This window comes from Geotrypetes seraphini, chromosome 5 (genome assembly GCF_902459505.1).
Source record: "Geotrypetes seraphini chromosome 5, aGeoSer1.1, whole genome shotgun sequence".
Taxonomy (NCBI): Eukaryota; Metazoa; Chordata; class Amphibia; order Gymnophiona; family Dermophiidae; genus Geotrypetes; species Geotrypetes seraphini.
Genome location: NC_047088.1, coordinates 103,813,233 through 103,836,126, shown reverse-complemented (window position 1 = coordinate 103,836,126; position 22,894 = coordinate 103,813,233). Strand labels below are relative to the sequence as shown.

General features: G+C 50.6%; 1 protein-coding gene across 5 annotated transcripts in view; it reads right to left on the bottom strand.

Moving 5' to 3' along the window:
* Positions 1-22,894, bottom strand: part of MAPK7 (mitogen-activated protein kinase 7) — a 202,273-nt gene that overhangs the window by 150,506 nt on the left and 28,873 nt on the right. For 4 of the 5 annotated variants that reach the window (XM_033946219.1, XM_033946216.1, XM_033946217.1 and 1 more), the window contains exon 2: positions 1,881-2,113. In XM_033946219.1, the coding sequence (XP_033802110.1) occupies positions 1,881-2,100 (220 nt within the window). In that variant the 5' untranslated portion in view covers positions 2,101-2,113. Of the gene's footprint in view, positions 1-1,880; positions 2,114-22,894 lie in introns of those variants that run through there. The other variant, XM_033946221.1, reaches the window with a different exon arrangement.

The window sequence follows — 22,894 nt, the reverse complement described above, 5'->3', positions numbered from 1 at the left end:
AAAGCACACAGTTGAGGCTCCTCTAAACTCAGAAAATCTGGGGAGGTGGGGTAAATGGGGGGAGGGACTCGACCTTTTTGAGTGTGGCACTCCCAAGGTCGGTAAGACCCCCAAGAGGACCCCCCAAGCTATCTCTGGACAGCAAAAGGGACCAGAAAAATTCCCTAACCAGATGCAACAGGCTCAAACCAAACAGCACAGTCTACACAATCTTATCACTCCACCTGCTGGAGACTGAGAAAAGACTGATTATAAGCGGGACTGCACAGCCCCCTTGGGCTGTAGCCAAAAGTTAATGTCTCAGTCTCCATCTTTTGGCAGAGGCATGTAAATTCATCTGTTTCTGTGCCAGTCTGGAGGAACACTAAAGAAAAAGTAATTTTATTTTTTCTATTTGTGATTAGAATATATCAAATTTGAAATGTGCATCCAGCCAGAGCTGATGTTAGGCATGGCTGGAGCCCAGGGCAGAAATCTGGGAGGAGGGACCCCAAAACTCACTACAGTGTTCCCTCAGTCATTCACAGTCGGCGGTTCGCGGTCCCAGTCATTCGCAATATTTTCCAACTGCGACCATCAACCAGAAGAGGACAGCTGGAGAGGCAGGAGAGAGCAGCCAGAGCATTGGCAAGTGAAGGAAATCACTCGCTGTATGCTCCAACCGCCTCTGCCTGCATTAAAGTCGGGCCTTACCAATCAGGAGCTGCTTTGACACGCAGCTCCTGATTGGTAAGGCTCGACTTTAGTGCAGGAAGAGGCGTTGGAGCATACAGCGAGTGATTTCCTTCACTCGCTGGCTGCTCTCTCCTGCCTCTCCAGCTGTCCTCTCCAGTCTCCCCCACGAAAAACTGTATTCGTGGTTTTTGAAGATTCATGGGGGTTCCTGGAATGGAACCCCTGCAAATTTCGGGGGAGTACTGTACCAGGCTACATACTCTTCAGATTCCAGGAGGTTTGGGACTCTCTGGCCAGGGGGCCAAGACAATTGCTCTAGTTGTACTTCCTAACACCATCCCTGTCAACGCGCTACCTTTGTATTTTGCACAGTATAGGAGGAAACACATCTTTCTGTTTCTCTGGTATGCAAGGTCTGGCTTCTTGGGGTTTAAACAATTTACGTTTGTGGACACTCATTCTGTATTTGGCATTTATGTTCTGTGTGTAACCAAGATATTCTGTTGGCATGAACTTTCTATGTAATATTATGCAATAATCTGGCTTTTTCAGTTTTCTGAATAGATGTATTCATATTTTAGTACCCCAATGTAATATTTAGGGCCCTGAAATATCATAGGTAGGATCCTTGTTTCGGAAGTTAATGCTGGTATGGTAGATTTGCTCTAGGTTCAGAGTGACTTTGTTTTCTAGATTCTTGTATTACTTTACCATGTGTCTGTTACCAAGACTAGAAACAAAAATTTCTGTATGATGAATTTTATGGGGAAATTTCTGGCTCTGCATCCACTGTTGGGGGGAGGGCCAAGGGGTTCTGCGGATGCAAAGCATTTGGAGGAAGCATGCGTGTGATGCAACTTCTTGTACTTCCCCTAGCCCTCAACATGGCCTGCAGCCACTGAAGCCTGCCCTGCTACCCTCACTGAAATAATTGGAAATGGAGTAGAGGTGAAGCATGGGTGCATCAGGTGGCAGATTTTTCTCTAGTGCTCACCCAAAAATTACCTTTTGGTTTAATAGTTTACATATATTATATGCAGGTACTTTATCTGTCCCTAATGGGCTCACAATCTTTGTTTTATATCTGGGGCAATGGACAGTTAAGTGACTTACTCAGAGTCATAAGGAGCTGTGGTGGGAATCTAACCCAGTTCCCCAGGTTCTTAGCCCACCACTCTAACTATTAGGAACTGCTGGATTCTCACCTGTATCCTTGCGACGGGCAGATGACACCACGCCATAAGCACCTGTGCCAATGGTCTCAATGATCTCATACTCCTCGCCCACATCAAAGACCACATCAAAAGAGTGTGCTTTCAAGAGGGCAAGATTTTTTGCAGCAGTGGAGCGGTGGCAAGACTGCTCCTGTGGCTTGTCCTGCTCTCTGGCCTCTTCCTCTTTCTTAGCCTTCCATGGTTCAGCCATTGGAATCAGTGTCCTGCAAGAGGAAACTTTTATTCATTCAACAAATAAAACTTCCTTCCTTCCTTATCCCCATTCTGTTCTCATTAGGGAGTAGGGGGAACAATGACAAATGAATGAAATGAAGGAGAGAGATGGAAGACACTGGTGGAGAAGGAAGAGGAGCCAGAGAAAAACTTGAAGTAAGCAAGGAGGATACTGGAAAAGTAGAAGCAAATTTATAAAGGAAATATAAAGTTGTTCAGGAAGAAGGGGAAATGGAGATAAATCAAGGTGAGGAAACAGATGGGCTAGCACAAGTGGAGAAAAATCTAAGACCAGAAGGATGGTAGAACAGGAAGTTTGTTTGGGGGGGGGGGGGGGGGGGGAGCAGAGGATGATAATGAGAAGGGGAAAGGGAAAGGAAAATGGTATGTACCAGATCACATGCACTTCCCTTCCCCTAGTTTGAAAATGCTAGATCTGTCCGTGGGCTAGATTCACTAAGGCCACGGATCCAATCCGATCCCTGAGCGATCCGATCCGTGGCTGGGGGGCTGATTCACGAAGCGCCCTCATGCAAATGAGGGCGATCGGAATCACGCCCCCAATCGACCATCTGTAGATGGTCTGCGCATGCGCTGGCCCTCCGTGCCCAGCAGAGCAGGAAACAAAACTTTTTTTTACTTTCTGATGCGTGGTTTCCAATTGGCATTATTTTTTAGGTCCAGTCTCTCGATTTTTCATTCATTCCATAGTTGCTTCCAACCAGCTCCCCGAGATTTGGGAGGTAGAGATTAGATTTTTTTTTCCCCCTGTCTCTGAATTTATAAAACTACACAGAAATCAGTGAGGTAGTTCTGAAGCTAGGCAAGCATGAAATGTATAAGCTGCTTCTGTTTTTAGAAAAGTCAGACTCTTACTGGTTTGTTTGTTTTAGCTGAAGAATGGCCAGGAGTTTTATACTCTTAAACTTTGTGAGCCCGTGGTTTAAAACCATGGGCTTACACTGCGGGGAAGGGCAAGAGAGTCGGGGCAGAGAGCAGAAGGAGATCGGGGCAGAGAGCAGGGTGGCCAGAGCAGGAGAATCGGGGCAGAGAGCAGCCTATGCAAGCCCCCCATAAATTTGCTGTGAAGGAAGTTTAGGAAGAAGATAAAGTACTTGGAGATTTCATATAGGACAACTGTAAATTTTTCACCTTTCAGAATCTAACCAAAGGAACCTTGCAAAGGTGCAAAAAGATAAGGGAGTTTAGCAAATATATGCAACAGGCTAATTTGTGCAAATGATTGCATTCATTTGGGTTATGGATTAGCGTCTCAGGACAATTGCATCGAGTGCATACTGTGGTGGAGGCATGGAAAGTTCTTTCAGAATCGAGAAATACAGATTTGCCAGTGAAAGTAACCCCCCACTTCGTAACACAAGGGGAAACATGGAAATCTTCATACCAGAGGGTGAAGAGTGACTCATGGGAAGAACTCTAATTTGGAAGAGGATGCTGACAAATGATATTTCATGCTTACATTACCATTCGTATTCCGTCAAAGCCCTTATTTATTTATTCAATTTTCTATACCGTTCTCCCAGGGGAGCTCAGAACGGTTTACATGCATTTATTCAGGTACTCAAGCATTTTTCCCTCTCTGTCCCGGCGGGCTCACAATCTATCTAACGTACCTGGGACAATGGGGGGGATTAAGTGACTTGCCCAGAGTCACAAGGAGCAGCGTGGGTTTGAACCCACAACCTCAGGGTGCTGAGGCTGTAGCTTTAACCACTGCACCACACTCTCCCCTTATGAGAGAATGGCTAGAGAATGACATGGGGAAAAATTTTTCCCCATCCCGGCAAGTTCTTTTCCTGTCCCTGCCCCATTCCTGCAAGTTCTGTCCTCAACTGCAAAAGCCTCAGACTCTTTAAAATCATAAGCGTTCATGATTTGTGCAGTTAAGTAGAGCTTACAGGAATGGGGCAGGGACAGCAACAAAATTCACTGGGAAATTGAGTTCCTGCGGGGACAGGGACAAATTTTCCCCGTGTCATTCTCTATGCATGGCGGATCACAATGAATTCAACTACTGGAAACAAACCCAGTTAAACAAATACCTTAAAATACAATAAACACAAATCAATCAATTTCAAGATAGAAATTTCTTAAATAATGTTTTTAAAAGCTTCCTAAAGACCATATAACAAACTGATATAATTAAAAATGTAAATTATTCCAGATTAGAGGTGCCCGATAATAAAAACATGCATTCCATTGCCTAGGTTTCAGATCTCACTTTAGTACAGAGACAGTGTTAGCTACTCTACTTGATCATTTGAACAGCCTTCTGAGCAGGGATAGTAATGTTTTAGTACTCCAATTTGATTTATGTAACGCCTTCGATCTTGTAGACCATCTCAAATTGTTGGAATCGTTAGATGCCTTGGGAATTCAGGGCAAAGTCCTTACATGGTTCAAAGGGTTTCTCAAATCAAGACTTTATCAGGATAGATTTAATGACATCTTCTACTATCTGGAAAAACCCCTGCGGAATCCGCGTGGAGGCAGCGAGTGTAGGCAGCGGCTGAGGAAGCAGGAGAGGCAGACGGAGAAGAAAGGAGGTAAAATCATCGGAGGAGAAAGCAGGGGCTGGCGGCAGTGCGGAGCGGGTAGCAAGAGGTAGTTCCACCCACCCGCACCGCATCACCAGCAGCGTTGGTGCCCGGACTCCCCCTTAGAAGGGGGGGAGCCAACGGCGCGCAGCTCGCCTTAGCAAGAGCGCCTTTGCGAAGAGCCTTAAAAAGAGCCAGACTACTACGCCCAAGAACACACACAAGGAGAGTCAGCAAAAAGGATAAAAGAGTCAGCACAAAGGATCCACACAAGAGCAAAGAGGAGAGACAAGCAGAGGGACAGAAGTATAGCAGCGGGAACAGAAGACAGGAAAAGGGTAGGCCCAGGAGAAAGGCCCAAGAGGTAACATACACCTCGGTACATAGGACAGCGGCAGAGAAGCACACACAAGCGAAAAGAGAACACACTCAAGCAGAGAGAACACACACAAGCGAAAAGAGAACACACTCAAGCAGAGAGAACACACACAAGCGAATAGAGAACACACTCAAGCAGAGAGAACACACTCAAGCAGAGAGAACACACTCAAGCAGAGAACTCACACAAGAAGAGCAGTAAAGACAAAGGGTTAAGGAAAGGCAAGCTCAAGCAAAAGGCTCTGGCAGGCACAGAGGGCTAAGAAGGGAAGGACAACGTGCTCACACAAGCAGCAGGAAGCATAAAAAAGTAGAGGATCAGGAAGACACAGGAATAGGAGCGAGCGCACTAGCAAGAGCACAGGAACTTCTAGAAGGAGGACAAGAATGGAAGCTGCAGGAGTCCAGGGATTGAGCTTCCCAGTGTACTGCACGGACTGCCACATGTACGACTACCTCCCCTCGGGAAGGCAGTCGTATGTGTGCGGACGATGTCAGGAACTGAAGAGCTTGAAGAGTGAAGTCAGTCATCTGAGGCACAGGATCTGGGAACTGGAGGGACTCTACATCCCAGAAGACCCCTTCCAGACAGACGATTACCCTACGAGAGAGAGGCACATCGAGGAACAAGTCAGGGAACTTGAGAAGTTCATTGAAGACGCCTACAGGAGTGTGGAAGAGCATCGAGTAGGGGAGAAGTTCATCGAGGACGACTACGGGAGGGTGGAAGAGCAAGAACACGAGCAGCACAGGAACAAGGCGGATGCACAGAACAGAGGACACGAACCATCTGACACTGAGGCAGAAGGATCCCATGGAGGGAACATGCAGGAGGAAGAGGCAAAATCCTACCAGCGCCTTGAGGGAGAAGAAACAAGAACCACCAAGGACACTGACCTGTGACCACAGCGGAGACTGAATAAAGGGAAATCTGCGATCCTGGTGGGAGACTCGATCCTAAGATAGGTGGACAGTCACATCGCAGGAGGGAGAGAGGATCGGCTGGTGACCTGCCTCCCAGGAGCAAGAACCACAGACATCGACAGAATTGAAAGGATCCTGGAGGGAGCGGAGACGGAAGAGACGGCAGTGTTAGTCCACGTCGGGACAAATGATGTCGCCAGGAGAGACTACAGCAGGAAGGCACTCACCGAACAGTTCGAGACCTTGGGAAGGAAGCTGAAGATGAGGACCCAGAAGATAGCGTTCTCAGAGATCCTGCTGGTACCAAGGGCAGACGTGAAGAGGCAGACGGAACTACAATCAATAAAGGCGTGGATGAGGAGATGGTGTGAAGAAGAGGGATTTCACTTCGTGAGGAACTGGACAACGTTCTGGGGAAAGAGCAAGCTCTTCTGGAGAGATGGATTACACCTGAGCACGGCGGGCACTAGACTACTAGCAAACAACGTCAAGAGAGGAATAGAGCAAGCTTTAAACTAAGAAGTAGGGGAAAGCCGACAGTCGACCAGGTGTTGATGATTTGGAAGACAGTGTCCCGAAAGGATACTGAGAGGGGAGAGCGCTGGGAAGACACCAAAACCACCAAAGGAACAACAAAAAACACCAAACAGGTGATGAATGGCCAACAGAGACAGACGAAACATGAGGGGGACAGGAGGAGACCACTACAAAGGGAAGGCAAATGGGAGCAGGAGGAAGATGATAAACGCAAAAAGGAAGGAAAAAACCACAATAAAGATACATACCACGCACCAGCCAGCAGAAGGGGACGAAAAGAAAAATGAATCACATGGGAAAATAACAAGAGGACAAAAATATGGAGATTTACATTGTATGTACACTAATGCAAGGAACCTGAAGAACAAAATGGGGGAACTAGAAATCATGGCCAAAGATGAAAACTCAGACATCATAGCAATCACGGAGACATGGTGGAGCAAAGAAAACAAATGGGACACAGTACTGCCAGGGTACAAGCTATACCGGAGAGACAGGACACATCAGAGAGGGAGTGGAATAGCACTGTACGCAAGGGATACCATTCCATCAACCGAAATGGACGAAGCAACGACAAATGACCAACTGGAATCAATATGGATCAAAATACCAGGAAGAAAGGGAACAGAGGTGAAGATGGGCCTGTACTACCGCCCACCTGAACAAACGGAAGCAAAGGCCAAGTTGAGGCGAGAATGTAAAAACGCAAACACCATAGTTATGGGAGATTTCAACTATCCCGGGATAGACTGGAGCCATGGAGTTTCAAAATGCTCGAAGGAATCGGAATTCCTGGAGGCTGTACGGGACTGCTTCTTGGAACAATTTGTCAAGGATCCAACGAGAGGGACAGCTACTCTGAATTTAATCCTCAACAGTCTGGGAGGACGTGCCCACAGAGTTGAAGTAATTGGACCATTAGGAAACAGTGATTACAACATGATCCAATTCAAAATAGAAATAGGTAGGCCAAAGGGGAGGAGAACCATTGCAACAACGTTCAACTTCAGGAAAGGGAACTATGATGCCATGAGACAAATGGTGAAGAAAGAACTCAGGAACAGCTCCAGAAAGGCACAGACGGTGGAGCAAGCCTGCACCCTATTCAAGGACATGGTAAACGAAGCGCAAAACCGGTATATACCCAGGTTTAGAAAGGGGTGCAGAAAGAATCAAGCAAGAGACCCACCATGGTTAACCAAGGAAGTTAAGAAGGTGATAGGAGACAAGAAAAAATCCTTCAGGAAATGGAAAAAGGATAAATCCAAGGAAAATTGGAAAGAGCACAGGATGCATCAAAAAGAATGTCACTGCGTGGTCAGATCAGCAAAAAAAGAGTATGAAGAGAGACTTGCCAAGGAGGCGCGGAATTTCAAACCATTCTTTCGATATGTGAAGGGGAAAAAACCGGCAAGGGAAGAGGTGGGACCCCTGGATGAGGGAGACAGGAAGAGAGTGGTAAAGGAGGAAAAGGAGGTGGCGGACAGATTAAACACATTCTTCTCGTCGGTATTCACAAAAGAGGACACATCCAATGTACCGGAACTAGAAAGATTCTTCAAGGGGGACCAAGAGGAAAAATTATTGTGCATGGAGGTAAGCCTCGAAGACGTACTCAAACAGATAGATAAACTAAAATCGGACAAATCTCCGGGCCCAGACGAAATCCACCCTAGAATACTAAAAGAGCTTAGAGACGAAATAGCAGAGTTACTAGAGCAGATTTGCAACCTATCCCTGAAAACAGGGGTAATCCCAGAAGACTGGAGGATAGCGAATGTTATGCCCATCTTCAAGAAAGGATCCAGAGGCGACCCAGGGAATTATAGTTCCGGGGAAGATGGCCGAATCGCTAATCAAGGACAGCATCAATGAGCATATAGAAAAAAATAAGCTGATGAGAACTAGCCAGCAGGGTTTCTGTAATGGTAGATCATGCCAAACGAACCTACTGCACTTCTTTGAGGGGCTAAGTAAACAACTAGACAAAGGCGAACCCATAGACGTAGTGTACCTGGATTTCCAGAAAGCCTTCGACAAGGTGCCCCACGAGCGCTTACTAAGGAAACTGTGGAACCACGGAGTGGAAGGGGACATATACAGATGGATCAGGAACTGGCTGGCGAACAGGAAGCAGAGAGTAGTAGTGAAAGGTCACTATTCTGACTGGAAAGGGGTCACGAGTGGCGTCCCACAGGGGTCAGTGCTAGGACCGCTGCTGTTCAATATATTTATTAATGACCTAGAAGCAGAGACAAAGTGCGAAATTATAAAATTTGCGGACGACACAAAACTCTCCGGTAAGGTTAGAACTGTTGAGGAATGTAGAAAACTTCAAAGGGACCTGAACAAACTGAGTGAGTGGGCAAATAAATGGCAGATGAGCTTCAATGTGGAGAAATGTAAAGTCATGCACATGGGAAAAGGAAACCCGATGTACAATTACATGATGGGGGGGATATTATGGGGAGAAGGCAACCTAGAAAGGGACTTGGGGGTTATTGTAGATAGAACAATGAAACCAGCGGCACAATGCGCCGCGGCCTCGAAAAAGGCGAACAGAATGTTGGGCATTATTAAAAAGGGTATCACTACCAGAAGCAAGGAAGTTATCCTCCCGCTGTATAGGGCGTTGGTGAGACCGCATCTGGAGTACTGCGTTCAATACTGGTCACCATATCTTAAGAAAGATATGGCGGTACTTGAGAGGGTCCAGAGAAGAGCAATAAAAATGATAAAGGGCATGGAGAACCTTTCATATGCTGAGAGATTAGAGAAGCTGGGGCTCTTCTCCCTAGAAAAGCAGAGACTTAGAGGGGATATGATAGAAACTTACAAGATCATGAAGGGTATAGAGAAAGTAGAGAGGGACAGATTCTTCAGACTAGCCGGGGAAACGAAAACTAGAGGGCCCTCGGAAAAGTTGAAGGGAGACAGATTCAGAACAAATGCCAGGAAGTTCTTCTTCACTCAGAGGGTGGTGGACACCTGGAATGTGCTTCCAGAGGAAGTGGTAGAACAAAGTGCGATTGTGGGTTTCAAAATGGGACTGGACAAGTTCCTGAAGGAAAAGGAGATTGACGGGTACAAATAGAGGGGTACTATGCAATACAAAATGCTTTAGAGTAATAGATAACTTACAGGTTATTGACCTGGGGGGCCGCCAGGAGCGGACTGCTGGGCATGATGGACCTGTGGTCTGACTCAGTAGAGGCGATGCTTATGTTCCCCACCCTCTCCTACACTATTTAATGTGTATCTTTCTTCACTGGGCCACTCATTGGGTAACCTAAGTTTAAATCTCTTCAGCTATGCGAATGATATCACAAGTCATCCAATGCTGTGGAGCCTTACCCAACAGCATCCAACTTACTGAGCCAGTATTGCTTCTGATAATAATAATAATAATAACAACAGTTTATATACCGCAGGACCGTGAAGTTCTATGCGGTTTACAAAGATTAAAAGATGGTACAAATTGATTGAACTTAAGAGGTAAAAGCTAGTGATGGAGTCCCTGGCTGCGGGAATTTAAACAGATTAAATCGGAACAAAACTAAATTTTTTTTCGTTACGACTCAAAAGATCCCTCTAGAACCAATAATCAAGATTAATTCAGTATCATACATACTAAGTCCAAAAAGCACAGTTACTTACCGTAACAGGTGTTATCCAGGGACAGCAGGCATATATTCTCACATGTGGGTGACGTCATCTACAGAGCCCCGATGCGGACAGCTTTTCAAGCAAACTTGATTGAAGATTCAAGTTTGCTGTGCTACACCACGCATGTGTGCCTCCTGCTCCACTAGAGGGCGCATCCCCTCCTCGTGGTCTCCAGTTCACATAACCAGCAAAGAAGCCAACCTCGGGGAGGAGGGTGGGTTGTGAGAATATATGCCTGCTGTCCCTGGATAACACCTGTTACGGTAAGTAACTGTGCTTTATCCCAGGACAAGCAGGCATGATATTCTCACATGTGAGTGACCTCCAAGCCAAAGAAAAAAGGGACGGAGGGAAGTTGGCAATTTAAGAAAACAGATTACGCAAAATCGATTGACCAAAACGGCCATCGCTTCTGGACAGCGTATCCAGACAGTAGTGGGAGGTGAAAGTATGAACCGAAGACCACATGGCAGCCTTGCAAATGTCCTCAATAGGCGTAGATCTGAGGAACGCTACCGAAGCTGCCATCGCTCGGACCTTATGTCCCGTTACCCGACCATGCAGCGCGAGATCAGCCTGAGCGTAGCAAAAAGAAATACAAGCAGCTAACCAGTTGGACAAGGTGCGCTTGGAAACTGGGTGTCCCAATCGATTAGGATCAAAGGACAAAAACAATTGAGGTACCGTCCGATGAGACTGAGTGCGTTTGAGATAAAAAGCCAACGCTCTCTTACAGTCAAGAGTGTGGAGCGCCACCTCTCCAGGATGAGAATGGGCTTGGGAAAAAGCACAGGCAGAACAATGGACTGATTGAGATGAAAATCAGATACCACCTTAGGTAAAAACTTAGGGTGAGTGCGGAGAACCACCTTGTCATGATGGAATACAGTGAAAGGCGGGTCCGCCACCAAAGCCTGCAGCTCACTAACCCTCCGAGCAGAAGTGAGGGCAAGCAGGAAGATCACCTTCCAAGTGAGAAACCTAAGATGACACTTATCCAGAGGCTCAAATGGAGGTTTCATAAGTTGAGCCAGAACAACATTAAGATCCCAAACCACAGGAGGAGGTTTGATAGGAGGATGAACATTCAGGAGACCCCTTATGAAACGAGAAACCAAGGGATGAAATGAAAGAGACTTTCCATCCAGGTGCTGATGAAAGGCGGCAATCGCACTAAGATGCACTCAAATGGAATTGGTCTTTAGGCCAGAGTGAGATAAATGAAGTAAATACTCTAGAACCGAAGAGACAGGAACTGACACCGGATCCTGACGGTGAGAGGAGCACCAGGACGAAAATCGAGTCCACTTCTGTGAATAGCAGAGTCTAGTCGAGACTTTCCGAGAAGCCTCCAACACCTCCCTGACTGACTGAGACACAGGGATAGAAGTCAGGGGGAAAGAAACCAAGCAGTCAGATGAAGAGACTGAAGATTGGGATGTAACAGTGAACCCCGACTCTGAGATAGCAGAGAGGGAAACACAGGCAGAAGCAGAGGTTCCCTGACGCTGAGTTGAAGTAGTAGGGAAAACCAAGGCTGACGAGGCCACCGAGGAGCAATCAAGATCAGAGTGGCCCTCACCGATTTGAGATGAACCAGCGTCCGCAGAATCAGAGGGAAAGGCAGAAACACGTAGAGGAACTTCCCCTCCCAATCGAGGAGGAAGGCATCGGCCTCGAGACGATCCGGGGAGTACATCCGGGAACAGAAGAGAAGCAGTTTTTGATTGAGGGGGGAGGCAAACAGATCTATCTGAGGAGTTCCCCACCTGTCGCAAGACCTGAGAATGCAGGGACCACTCGTGCGGCTGGAGGAGGCGACTGAGCCTGTCCGCCAGACAGTTCCGCTCCCCCTGTATGTAAACCGCTCGAAGGAAAATGTTGTGGGAGATCGCCCATTCCCAGAGACGCAGAGCCTCCTGTCAGAGGGACCAGGACCCCATCCCACCATGCTTGTTTACGTAATACATCGCCACCTGGTTGTCCGTGCGGACGAGAACCACCCGGTCGTGAAGCAGATGTTGAAAGGCCATAGCGGCGAGATAAATGGCCCGAAGTTCTAGCACATTGATGTGACAGCGACGATCCTCTGCTGACCATCCTCTGAGTGCGGAGACCATCCAGATAAGCCCCCCAAGCACACTCCGACGAATCCGTGATTAGGACCTTGTGGTGTGGAGGGGCGAGAAAAAGCAAACCTTTGGAAAGATTCGAAGAGTAGGTCCACCAACGGAGCGATCGTTGCAAAGAAGGAGTCACTGTCACGGGACGGTTGAGCGAGTCCCTGTCCTGACGCCATTGAGAGGCCAATATCCAGTGTGGGATCCGCAGATGTAGACGGGCGAACGGTGTGACATGAACGGTAGAGGCCATATGGCCCAGAAGCGTCATCATGTGGCGTGCCGAGACCGAGGTCAGCCGCGAAATCCGCTGACTCAGATTTACCAACGCCTCCAGACGCGGAGGAGGAAGGAAGGAACGGAGGCGAACCGTGTCTAGCACGGCCCCGATGAACTGTAAGGACTGAGAGGGGCACAGCTGGGACTTTGGAAAGTTTACCTCGAACCCCAGACTCTGAAGGTAAATAATAGTCTGTCGGGTTGCTGAGATAACCCCCTCCCTGGACGGAGCCTTGATCAACCAGTCGTCCAGGTAGGGGAATACCTGCAGACCCTGGGAACGCAAGGCAGCCGCGACCACTACGAGGCACTTCGTGAAGACCCGGGGGGACGAGGCCAGGCCAAAGGGGAGGACCCGATATTGCAGATGGAGGTCTCCCACCTGAAAACGCAGGTACCTGCGACAAGCGGGATGCACCGGAACATGAGTGTAGGCCTCCTTCAGATCGAGGGAGGCGAGCCAATCGCCCTCGTCGAGCAAAGGGTACAGAATCGGAAGGGAAAGCATCAGAAACTTTTCCCGCACAAGAAACTTGTTGAGGCGTCTCAAATCCAGAATCTTGCGCAGGTCTCCCGTCTTCTTCGGCACCAAGAAGTACCGGGAGTAAAACCCCCACCCCCGTTGGCTGGGGGGGACCACCTCCACCGCCCTCAGGCGAAGGAGGTTGCGAGCCTCCGAGAGAAGGAGGGACAACTGTGCCCGATTGGGAGGACATGCACTGGCAGGGCTGTCGGGAGGAAGCTCCCAAAAGTTGAGTGAGATCACGCCAAAGACCTGATGAGATCACGCCAAGGACCCATGCGTCCGACGTGATGGTCTGCCAACGAGGGTAAAAGGCTCGCAGACGGCCCCCGATGGGAAGAAGGCCTGACGGTGGCGCGGAGGGGGCCAGCCCCCATCCGCGCATCCCGTCAAAAGGACGGGGATGGCTTGGCAGGCGCAGGTGGCTGGGATTTCGGTAAAGCCCTAGGATGAGTCTGCGGGCGCCGAGGTGGAGGCCTAGAAAAGGCCGGGGTGGACTTTTGCGGGTAACGGCGAGGTAGTCCCCGGAAAGGCCGAGAGGCGGCCGGCTTAGGCTTCGGACGAACGAGAGAAGCAAAAGACTGCTCATGTCCCGACAAGCGCTTCGTCGCCGCCTCAATCGTGTCGTCAAATAGTTCCTTACCGACACAAGGGAGGTTCGCTAACCGGTCCTGGAGGTTAGGGTCCATGTCGACTAGACGCAACCACGCCAGCCGGCGCATGGCCACAGCAAAGGCAGCGGCCCTGGAGGAAAGTTCAAATCCGTCATAGGCTGCATGAAACAGGTGGAGACAGAGGCTCGAAAAATCTTCCATGAGGAGGCCAAACGCCCCTCGGCGGGAGGCCGGCAAATCCGCCGTGAAGGCACTCAACAGTCCAATCAGATGTTTAAGATATGATGAAAAAGTGAACATGTAGTTCAGCACTCTAGAAGCCATCATAGAGCTCTGATACAGACGGCGGCCGAACTTGTCAAGGGTCCTGCCCTCATGACCCGGAGGGACCGCCGCGGATACCCGAGAGGGGTGAGCTTTCTTCAAGGAAGACTCCACCAGCAAAGACTGGTGGGACAACTGCGGCTGCTCGAACCCCGGGCAGGGCACCGTACGGTACTTGGACTCCATTTTAGAGGGGACAGCCGTCACCATATAAGGAGTCTCGAGGTTCCTAATAAAAGTCTGCCGGAGCACAGGATTCAACGGCAGCCGGAGGGACTCTCGGGGCGGAGAGGGCATATCCAGCTCCGCCAGGTTCTCCTTGGAATACCTTGAGTCCGATTGTAGGTCCAAGTCAAGGGCACGTCCCATGTCCTGGATGAACCTCGTAAAAGAAGGGCGGGACGTTCCCGTAGCCCCTTGCAGGGACGGGGAACAAGACCTCCGTCTCGCTGAAAAAGAAGGAGAAGCCTCCCTCGAGTAGTGAGGTTCCCGCTCAGACCCTCATTCCGACACCGGGGAAACGCTCGGAAAGCGCTCCGGGGTCGAGGACCTGCGTCGCCTCGAGGAGTCCCTCGGGGACGACGCCCGGGTAAGGGGCACCGACCAATGCCGGGTCGGAGACCTCTCCCCGAATTCCCTCGGCGAAAGCCTGAAGCCCCGGACCGAGGGGGAGTCAGCAAAAGCCGAGGGTTAGCGAGGGACAGCTCAGTAACCCGTAGCGGTCCTCCGGAGCGAGTCATGGGGGAGCGGCCTCGAAACGGAGGTGAACTCCGGGCCTTTTTAGACAGTCGGCGGCCCGAGGTCTCGAGGGGCTTCGATCGACGTTTCGCCCCGCGCAGCTCCGCAGGGGACGAACGCCTCGAGCGTCTCGGTGAAGAATCTGAGGAAGAAGAGAGGCAGCGAGAACGGCGCGCCTTGCCCCGAGGGGCCTCGACACGGGGCTCAGGCTGGTCCGGCGCACACGAGGTCGAGGTCGGGGCCGGGTGAAGGTGAGCCAAGGCAGCAGAGAGCTCCGTCGAGATCATCGCCCGGAGCATGTCCTGGAACACCGGCACGGACAGCATCGAAGGCATGTCCGATGCCGCAGTGCACTCCACCGAGGGCGATCTCGACTTTGAGCATTCCCGAGTGGTGGAGGCACGACCAGAGGACTTCGAGGACTTCGCCGGGGCCGTGGGCAAGGAACTGCCCCCATGCCCGGCCGTCGTCCCCGAGGTTGGCTTCTTCGGTGGTACGGAACCTGAGGAAGGAAGAGGGGACTTACCCGGAGCCGAAGACTTCTGAGAACTCGAGGTCTTCGGAGTCGAGTCCCGAGGCGGAGCTGAGGAACCTGAGGCTGAGGTCAAGGCCGGGGCCGAGGCCGAGGGTTGGTCGGCGGCAAAGAGGTCCGCCATGCGGGCCCGTCGTCGACGGAGCGCCCGGTGTTGAAAAGTCGTGCACCGGGGGCAAGTCTCGGTCAGATGATTGGCCCCCAGGCAAAGAATGCACCAGCGACGCGGGTCAGTGATGGACAGTAGACGCTCGCACCTGGTGCACTTTTTAAAGCCGGTTATAGGCCGGGACATAGAAATGCAGTCGGCCGCGGCCTACAAGGCCATGCGGCTGCGACGACCCGGGAGCACCCGGGATGAGAAAAACGAAACCGCGGCTTCGCGATTCGGTGCAGGAAAGAAAATAAAAACAAGAAACACACGCACTGCGACTTCCAACGAAATAAAATATGAAATCGCGGTGCAAGAAGGCACTTGGAGCAGAGCTAGAAAATACAAGTCTTCTTAGCTCCGCGGAAAAAAACGAACTGGAGACCACGAGGAGGGGATGCGCCCTCTAGTGGAGCAGGAGGCACACATGCATGGTGCAGCACAGCAAACTTGAATCTTCAATCAAGTTTGCTTGAAAAGCTGTCCGCATCGGGGCTCCGTAGATGACGTCACCCACATGTGAGAATATCATGCCTGCTTGTCCTGGGATAAATTAAAATACTGGGAGTTGTTCTTGATCAATGCCTGACTATGAAGAATCAGATTGATACAGTGGTCCAAAAAGGATATTATACTCTATGGAAATTACGAACTATTAGACCCTATTTTGAGGATGCTGCTTTCAAAATCCTTGTTCAGTCACTACTTTTGGGCCTATTAGACTATTGTAATATAATCTAGCTGAAAAGCACCAAGAAAAATATGGCTAGATAAACCTTGATGCAGAATATGGCGTTAAGATTGATTTATGGCTTGAGGAAGTTTGATCATGTGACACCTTGCTACCGCGAATTGCATTGGCTTCCGATGGAGGATTGGGTAATTTTTAAGTTGGGATGTTTATATTATAAAGTAGCCTTCGGACTTGCCCCACGATATCTTGTTGACAGGTTTGATATTTTGTCACAGAAGAACAGTAGAATATCACATGCTCTGTTTATGTTTCCTTAAGTCAAGGGCTGTAAAAGAAATATCACAAACACACTCTCGCTTATCAGGCGGTGTATTATGATAAAGATTTACGACTACTATTAGTTAGATCTATTTCATACTAACACTTTAGAAAGTTGCTGAAAGCCTTTCTCTTTTATAAATTTTTGATTAATTAGATACCTTTGTATTCTTTATAACAGTTTTGGTTTTTTTCATTAATATAATCTTTTGTTAACCGCATTGAACTCATGGATATGCGGTCTAGAAATCTGCTGTTATGTTATGTAAGTGACTTAATTTGTTTTGGGGAGGGAAACTAAAGGTAAAACTGGTACAAATGGTATGGAATTGAGATTTTAACAATATCTATCTGCATATGGTAATGTTTTCTTTCACTGCAGAGTTTAGGTGATCTGTGTGTGTGTAAATAGAAGGGGAGCGATTGTGTTTCTGGGCCACTGTTATAATGTTGCTTATTTAAGGGGGGAAGAGAGAGGGTTTTCATTCTGGCAATGAGTATGTTCCTCCAAGGGGTGAGGGTAGAAAAAGGTGAGAGCAATCAGGCACCAATCATACGGCTGGGGATGGGATCGTGGAATGTCATTGGTTTGAATGACCTGAGTAAAAAGAGTACAGTGTTTAATGAGTTTCAGAGATTATGAAAGCAGGACCAGGGTGAAGGAAAAAAAAAAAAAAATCAGATAGTTTTGATTTAAATCGGATTTTTAAAAAAATATAAATTGTTAAAGATAGTTTTCTATTTTTTTTTTATTATTTTTTTTTTTATTATTATTATAGTTTTCTATTTAAGATACATTATAGTCCAACAGTTATTTATCATGGAATAAGGATTAGTTTTAAAATATATAGAATGAGGCTGTATATTCATGCATGTTTACATTTATCCCAGGACAATCAGGCATGATATTCTCACATGTGGGTGACGTCATCTACGGAGCCCCGATGCGGAAGCATTTTCAAGCAAACTTGATTGAAGATTTAAGTTTGCTCTGCTGCTCCACGCATGCATGCCTTCCTGCTCCACTAGGGGGTGCATCCCCTCGTGGTCTCCAGTTCAAAATTTTCCGCTGAGCCTAGAAGTTGTGTTTTTTCAGGCTCTGCCCCAACTGCCTTCTAGCACCGCGATTTTTCATCGTTTAAGTCGCTGTGCGCAAAATTTTTTCTTCTTCAACTTGATTCCTGCTTCGTTTGACCGACCCGGAGGCTTCCGGGTCCCCGTGGCCGCATGGCTACTCGAGCCGCGGCCACTTTCGATTCTATGTCCCGGCCTTTGACCGGCTTTAAAAAGTGCACCCGGTGCAAGCGGCTTCTTTCCATCACAGACCCGCATCGCCGGTGCATCCTCTGCCTGGGGGCCGCTCATCCAACCGACTCCTGTCCCCAGTGCGCTACTTTCCAGAACCGGGCCCTCCGTCGAAGGAAAGCCCGCATGGCGGATCTTTTCGCCCCAGACCAACCTTCTACCTCGGCCTCGAGGTCGGCCCCGGCCTTGACCTCGGCCCCGGCCTTGACCTCGGCCCCGAATACCTCGGCATCACCTCGAGACTCGACTCCGAAGTCCTCGGGACAACAGAAAGCCTCGGCTCCGGGTAAGTCCCCTCTTCCCTCTTCAGGTTCTGTACCAGCGAAGAAACCAACTTCGGGGACACCGGCGACGCATGGCGGAAGTCCCATGCTTACAGCCCCGACGAAGCCCTCCAAGCCTTCGGGCCGTGCCTCCACCACAAGGGAATACTCTGATACGAGGTCGCCCCCGGTGGAGTGCACCGAGGCAGGGGACATGCCTTCGATGCTGTCCGTGCCCGTCTTGCAGGACTTACTCCGAGCAATGATATCGTCGGAGCTGTCCGCTGCAATGGCCCATCTACAACCGGCCTCTGCCTCGACCCCGCATGTGCCAGACCAGCCTGAGCCTCGCGTCGAGCCACCTCGGGGAAAAGTGCGCAAACTTCGCCGCATCTCATCCTCCTTGGACTCCTCGCCGAGGCACCCGAGGCGCTCTCCCACCACAGACCGCCACAGGGCAAAACGTCAGGCTAAACCAACAGAAACCTCGAACCGCCGTACCTCTAAGAAGGCCCGGGGTTCCCCCACTCTACGAGGCCGTTCACCTACACCTCGTACGGGACCGCTGAAGGTGGCAGAGTTATCACTCTCTAACCCACGCATCCTCCGAACTCCCCCTCGGACCGGGGCTCCGATCCGAGGTTTCGGGCTTACACCAAGGGAGTCCGGGTCGAGGTCACCGATTCGACATCAATCGGTACCCCGAACCCCGGCATCGTCTCCGAGGGGCTCCTCGAGACGTCGGAGATCCACGACCCAGGAACACTTTCACAGTACTTCCCCGGTCTCGGAGCTGGGATCGGAACAGGAACCTCGCTACTCGAGGGAAGCCTCCCCTTCCTTCTCCACCCGACGGAGGTCTCGTTCACCGACCCCCCCACGGGGCCTCGGGAACATCCCGACCATCCTTCTCACGCTTTGTCCAGGACATGGGCCACACTTTGAATTTAGACCTCCAGTCCGACTCCAGATACTCTAAAGAGTACCTAGCGGAACTGGATATGCCATCACTACCCAGAGAGTCCCTTCGCTTACCGCCTAACCCGATACTCCAACAGGCCCTCTTCAGGAACCTGGAGACCCCCTATACGGTCACAGCCGTGCCCTCCAAAATGGAGGCCAAGTACCGTACAGTACCCTTTCCGGGATTTGAACAACCACAGCTCTCCCACCAGTCGCTGTTAGTAGAATCCTCCTTAAAAAAGGCTCACCCCTCCCGGGTCTCAGCGGCGGTCCCCCCAGGCCGAGAAGGCCGAACCCTAGACAAGTTCAGCAGGAGACTATATCAAAATGCGATGATGGCCTCTAGGGTGCAAAGCTACACTTTCACCTTCACATCCTACCTCAAACACCTCATTGGACTACTGAGAGCCTTTGAGACTGACCTACCGGCCTCCCGCCAAGGAGCCTTTAGCCTGCTTTTGGAATCCCTCTCCAACCTACGCCTCCATCTATTCCACGCGGCCTACGATGGCTTCGAACTCTCCTCCAGATAGGCAGCGTTTGCTATCGCCATGCGCCGACTAGCTTGGCTACGCCTGGTCGACATGGACCCCAACTTACAGGACCGGTTGGCTAACCTCCCCTGCGTGGTAAAAGAACTGTTCGATGACATTATCGAGGCGGCTACAAAACGCCTCTCCGAACACGAACGCTCGTTTGCCTCCCTCGTCCGACAAAAGCCCAAACCGCCCGCGTCCAGGCCGTATAGGGCCCCTCCGCGCCGCTACCCACAAAAATCCACTCCTGCCTTCTCGCGGCCTCCACCCAGGCGTCCGCAAGCCCACCACCGGGCCATGCCCAAGTCCCAACCGCCTGCGACTACCAAACCATCCCCGTCCTTTTGACGGGACACGCGGAAGGGGGCGGGCCCCCTCCGCTATAGTCCCAGGCCTCCTTCCCATCGGGGGTCGCCTCAAAGCCTTTTACCCTCGCTGGGAACAAGTCACGTCGGACGCATGGGTCCTTGGCGTGATCTCATCAGGATACTCTCTCAACTTTCAGACCATTCCTCCGGAAAACCCCCCAAGGAATTGCCCTCCCAACCGGACGCAGCTACCCCTACTCCTCTCCGAAGCTCGAGACCTGCTTCGCCTGAGAGCAGTGGAGGAGGTTCCCCCCGACCAACGGGGGAAGGGCTTCTACTCCCGTTACTTCCTGGTACCGAAAAAAACGGGAGGCTTACGCCCAATACTAGACTTGAGACGCCTCAACAAATTTCTGATACGAGAAAAATTTTGGATGCTTTCCCTACCGACCCTCTACCCCCTGATCGACGAGGGCGACTGGCTCTGCTCCCTCGATCTGAAGGAGGCATACACACATGTCCCAGTGCACCCCGCTCACCGCAAGTTCTTGCGTTTTCAGGTAGGGGACTGGCACCTACAATACCGTGTCCTTCCCTTCGGCCTAACATCGTCACCTCGGGTCTTCACCAAGTGCCACGTGGTGGTCGCAGCAACCTTACGCTCCCAGGGCCTCCAGGTATTCCCCTACCTGGACGACTGGCTGATCAAAGCCCCGTCCAGGGAAGCGGTTATCTCAGCGACCCAACAGACTATTACCTACCTACAAAGTCTGGGGTTCGAGATAAACTTCCCAAAATCCCAACTACGCCCCTCCCAGTCCCTACAGTTCATCGGGGCCACGCTGGACACGGTTCGCCTCCGTTCCTTCCTCCCCCCTCCGCGTCTAGAGGCATTAGTAAGCCTGAGTCGAAGGTTTTCCCTGCTGACCTCGGTATCAGCTCGGCAGATGATGACTCTTCTGGGCCACATGGCCTCCACCGTCCACGTCACACCCTTCGCCCGCCTCCATCTGAGAATTCCTCAATGGACCCTGGCCTCTCAATGGCGTCAAGACCAGGACCCGATCGACCGCCCCGTGACAGTGACGCCTTCTTTGCAACGATCGCTCCGCTGGTGGGCCGACTCTTCAAATCTTTCCAAAGGTTTGCTCTTCCTCACCCCACCCCACAGCAAGATACTCACCACGGACTCGTCGGAGTACGCTTGGGGAGCCCATCTGCACGGCCTACGCACTCAAGGGATGTGGTCAGCAGAAGACCGTCGCTGCCACATCAACGTGCTAGAGCTTCGGACCATCTATCTCGCAGCTGTAGCTTTTCAACATCTGCTCCACGACCGAGTGGTTCTCATCCGAACCGACAACCAGGTAGCAATGTACTACGTAAACAAACAAGGGGGAACAGGGTCTTGGTCCCTTTGCCGGGAAGCCCTGCGCCTCTGGAAATGGGCAATCTCCAACAACACCTTCCTTCGAGCGGTGTACATACAAGGAGAACAAAACTGTCTGGCGGACAGACTCAGCCGCCTCCTCCAGCCACACGAGTGGTCACTGCACTCTCAGATCCTACGACAGGTGTTCGAAAAGTGGGGGACGCCTCAAATAATCTATTCGCATCCCCCCACAACCACAAGCTGCCTCACTTCTGCTCCCGGATGTACTCCCCGGACCGGCTCGAGGCCGACGCCTTCCTCCTCGACTGGGAGGGAAGGTTCCTATACGCGTTCCCGCCGTTTCCTCTGATACTGCGGACGCTTGTCCACCTGAAAACAGTACAAACCACCCTGATCCTGATTGCTCCTCGCTGGCCACGCCAGCCTTGGTTTTCCCTTCTACTTCAACTCAGTGTCAGAGATCCACTGCCTCTGCCTCTGTTTCCCTCTCTACTATCACAGGGTCAGGGTTCGCTGTTACATCCCAATCTTCAATCTCTTCATCTGAATGCTTGGTTTCTCTCCCCCTGACTGCTCTTCCCGTGTCTCAATCAGTCAAGGAGATATTGGAGGCCTCTAGAAAGACCTCGACGAGAACCTGCTACTCCCAAAAGTGGACCAGATTCTCAACCTGGTGCTCCTCCCACAGCCAGGACCCGGTGTCGGTCCCTGTCCCTCTGGTCCTTGACTATTTACTTCAATTATCTCATTCCGGCCTAAAGACCAACTCCATTCGAGTACACCTCAGTGCGATTGCGACCTTTCATCAGCCCCTGGAAGGGAAAGCCCTCTCGCTCCATCCCTTAGTCTCTCGCTTCATGAAGGGTCTTCTGAATGTCCACCCTCCTCTCAAACCCCCTCCGGTGGTTTGGGACCTCAACGTGGTTCTGGCTCAACTAATGAAACCTCCATTTGAGCCCCTAGACAAATGCCATCCAAAATTCCTCACTTGGAAGGTAATTTTCCTGCTTGCGCTCACTTCCGCTCGGCGGGTTAGTGAGTTACAGGCTCTGGTAGCGGACCCACCCTTCACGGTATTCCATCACAACAAGGTGGTACTCCACACCCATCCAAAGTTCTTGCCTAAAGTAGTGTCTGATTTTCACCTCAATCAGTCCATTGTCTTACCTGTGTTTTTTCCCAAGCCCCACTCTCACCCCGGAGAGGTGGCACTCCATACTCTTGACTGTAAGAGAGCGTTGGCCTTCTACCTCCAATGTACTCAGTCACACCGGAAAGTCCCACAATTGTTTTTGTCCTTCGACTCAAACCGGTTAGGTCACCCAGTCTCCAAGCGCACCTTGTCCAACTGGTTGGCCGACTGCATCTCCTTCTGCTACGCTCAGGCTGGTCTCACGCTGCATGGTCGAGTAACAGGACACAAGGTCCGAGCGATGGCAGCCTCCGTAGCGTTCCTCAGGTCCACACCTATTGAGGAAATCTGCAAGGCTGCCACGTGGTCTTCGGTTCATACCTTCACCTCCCACTACTGTCTGGACTCACTGTCCAGGAGCGATGGCCGGTTCGGCCAATCGGTTTTACGAAATCTATTTGCTTAAATTGCCAACTTCCCTCCATCCCTTTTCAGTCAGCTTGGAGGTCACCCAC